The following is a 3626-nucleotide window of genomic DNA, read 5'->3' on the forward strand; positions in this document are numbered from 1 at the left end:
CTCGTCCTCCAGTATGACAGTGTTTTCTTTGGATAGGTACCTCCTTCACGGCCCAGTTTGGGGGAATCAAGAAAACCAAGATGGGGCTGGAGAAGAGAGGTTGGAGGAAGACAAAAACTGAGCACTTTGGAGACGACGAAGATCACTTACACCTTCCGAGGCGGAGCATTCTATTCTTTCCTGACTGGCCAGGTCCGGTGCCAGGACCTTTTGCTATCTTGAGAAACTTTAGACTGCGAAGCAAAGCAACATGTCGACACTTCTCGGGCTAATCTTTCAGATAACAGTCCACATCTTTCCCCTTCTAACTATCGGGCAGAGCAGAGACCAGCATCGTAAAACAACAGACACAAGAACCACAAAATATAGGCAAAGAACAATACTGTGGAAGAAAATGGTACTCATATAATCTAGTTATTTTCCCTCGCAATGATACCCATATTGTATTCTGACGCTAGGCAGTTAGCACCATTATCCAAAAGTTGCGATATTTGAAATAGAGTAACAGCTGGAAATATGCGGAGTGGTCATTCAGAAAAAGAACAATGTAGGTGATTGGTTATAATCATGGTAGATATAACTCATAAACAGCCTCTCTTGCGAGAATTCATCATTTGACCAAAGTTAAAACCGCGGGGGGGTGGGAACGTACCTTTGCTGGGGGGGAGCTATTGAGTTGACCGTGTGGAATACACAATGTCTATCTGACGAGATACTGGGCAAGTGTTAGGAACACAGACAGACCAGAGTGATGAAATGAGGTGAATGCAAGGGGAAGATGGGGTGTCAGGAATAGAACAATGTAGGTGATGTGGTTATAATCATGGTAAGACATAACTCATAAACAGCCTCTTTCGAGTAATTCATCATAGTGGAGATGGGGGCAGCAGAAGATGAAAGAAACGTACCATTGTTAAGGATATACCCCAGTTGATTATCGTTGAGTTGATGACTCGGCCGAATGAGCAGTTCCTCGAATCGTGTTAGCTTGGCCCAGACTCGAATCAGAGTAGAAAAGGAGGAAGTAAATAGTGTCATGATCAGAAATAGAACAATGTATAGGTGATGAATGTAATCATGGTAAATTACTCATAAACAGCCTCGTGAGAGAATATGCATCATGTGGACCAGTAAAAAAGAGTGTGTGTCGGGGAGTGTGACATACTATGGCGGACGAGAAGGTGGTGGACCTCAGTGGTCATGGTCAAGAGACGGGCTGTGTTACTGTTGACAGGTTAGTCACTGTGCAGTGAAGCGCATGAAAAGAGAAAAGTGTTTCGAGTGTGTCCGATCAGAAATAGAACAATGTATAGGTGTATGTAAATCATCAAAAAAGATCTCATAAACAGCCTCGTAAGAGAAATGCATCATGGTGACAGTGTGAAGAATCGAAGAAGGATTGTTACGTACCAAAGAACCAGCAAATGAACTCGTGGCTGAAACACGAGAGACGTTCAACTCGTAGGTATCTCCTCAGACTACTCCAGGTTAGCCAATGTGTTCCAGGTTAGGCAGAAGCAGATGAGTTGGCAGTTGATGGTGTAATCAGAAATAGAACAATGTATAGGTGATAAATGCAATCATTAAAAAGATTTCATAAACAGCCTCGTGAGAGAAGTACATCATGGCAGGCGGGATGAAGGAAGATTGTACTATGGATACTTACTTTAATAAACAGCCCAAACATTGCAAACTCCATATCAACTATCGCCCAGTTAGCCAACCTGCCCAACGCCAATGCCGAAGAAAGAATAAAGGGTTTGAGTAGCCTCAGAAATAGAACAATGTATGGTGTTAAGTGTAATCATCAAAAGATTTCATAAACAGCCTCTTTCGAGAAATGCATCATAGAGCAATAGCATAACCAACAGCGCAAGTGAACTCCTTGCCGCCAGCCAGCCAGCCAAAAACGAGAGAAGAAAGGAATCAAAACTTACCTCCAACACGACTTCCAGCGGGGGACCGCGGATGACAACAAATACCATCTCAAATTAAGAGTTATCCTATCGCTATATAAGTGTATCATAAGTCATTATTACTCAACAATCCAACCCTTCCCAGGAACCTTGCGTTGTGTCACTCTTCTTGCTGGCAATGGCCATCCCAGCCCTCCAGCGCCGCCCTCAGCCCGAAGATATGGGATCACCCAGACCTCCTTCGTCTTGCCATCGGCACTTTCAGAGCCCTTGACCTCTTTGATGGGCTTGCCATACGTGAGAAGTGGCGTACCCTTGGCTAGAGAAGCGATCTGGCCTGCTGTCAAGTCCGTCAAAGCATGCATCCTCGTCTTGACCTTCTTCTCACCGTCTGCGCCTGTGTTGCCAGCCTTCTGGAGGTAGGCATAGCAGATGTACTCGGGGCATTCGGCGGTGCTGAGATGAGCAAGAGGGGAAGTTGGATGTATGTATACCAGCCTGTCAAGAGGATCCTCAACCTTTTGATCACCCTCAAGCGGGATGAGAGGGATGTATGGAACATCGATCGCACGACGTGGTTTCCTGTACGTCTCAGGCGGGTTGGGAGCCTTGTCAGCCCTGATGGCGACTTGATCAATGAAGCCTGCGGCAATCATCTGCTTGAGAGCTTGGACCTGTGTAGCAGAAGGAGGGTCCAGTTTCTCCTCAAGCTTGAAATTGGCGTGTTGTGGAATGTTGGTCCTCAGGAGATCCGCGATCTGGAATTGCAGCTGCCGAATTTCCTTTAGGATCTTGAACCGCACAAAGTGGCTTTCGCACCAGGCTTCTGTGGGCTCATGGGCAAACTCTCCTACGACCTGGAGCAGCTTGATGGCGTCACTCTTGTCGTCGAGGTAGCAAAAGTTCTTGTGGACAGCATTATATGCTTGACGAACTCTCGCTCGCTTTTCCTCGGCGACCACCTCTTCATTGGTACGGAAGTCTTCGGTGCTCTCCTCTAATGCTGGAATGGCTTGGTGTTCGTTGATGAAAATCTCACCAGCAGACAGGGCGGCAACCAGAGCAATGGTATATGGCAGGCAGCCGTGAAGGTGTCCAACCAACAGGATGCGTGAGAAGCGAGGTGACAAGGGGAAAATGGACATGGACGAGCCTGTTGGCGTGATCTGCCCCTCAAGTGTGATGGCTGAAAGGTAGGACAAAAGCTTCTCAGCCATGAGCAGTCTTTCTCGCTCTGGGGGTGTCGGTAATGACACGTTCTCGGAGAGCTCAAGCGCTCCGACCTTTCCATCACAAACCGGCTCAGATCGATCCAACACGACGCCTCTTTTGTCGAAAGTGTTGCTGACGCGTTGCAGCTGCCGTTGGTAGCGAAATGAGCGTTGCGGGAGGGTGGAATATCGATACGACCAGTAAGACAGCCTCTGTTTACTTTCAAAGCCCAGGATGGCCCACCGGATCATGGAAATTTTTGTCATTAGTAAGATTAATCTGACATTTGCCGCTTGTATCTGCGACAATCAAAGGCTATCAATAATACTTACTAAATTATTTTCTTTTTCTTCATCGATGTGGTCATAACAAGAACTATTTGTGAGTTTTCCTGTGTGGTGCTATCATTAACCTACTACTGACCCATTTAACGCGTGATTACATGTCTAGTGTCCACATATTGTTCCTCTTTCTGTTTTATATGTTCTTTCTTTTCTA

The 3626-nt window shown here is 46.3% G+C and overlaps 1 protein-coding gene across 1 annotated transcript; it reads right to left on the minus strand.

Annotated features, from left to right (window-relative positions):
- Positions 1-2035: 2035 nt before the first annotated feature.
- PODANS_2_11660 (uncharacterized protein) lies at positions 2036-3394 on the minus strand (the record flags this gene model as incomplete). The annotated part of the gene is made up of 1 exon (XM_001911947.1): positions 2036-3394. One exon carries the CDS (start codon positions 3392-3394, stop codon positions 2036-2038), a length of 1359 nt encoding a protein of 452 aa, XP_001911982.1.
- Between the last annotated feature and the right edge of the window lie 232 nt (positions 3395-3626).

Source organism: Podospora anserina, chromosome 2 (genome assembly GCF_000226545.1).
Source record: "Podospora anserina S mat+ genomic DNA chromosome 2, supercontig 2".
Classification (NCBI taxonomy): Eukaryota; Fungi; Ascomycota; class Sordariomycetes; order Sordariales; family Podosporaceae; genus Podospora; species Podospora anserina.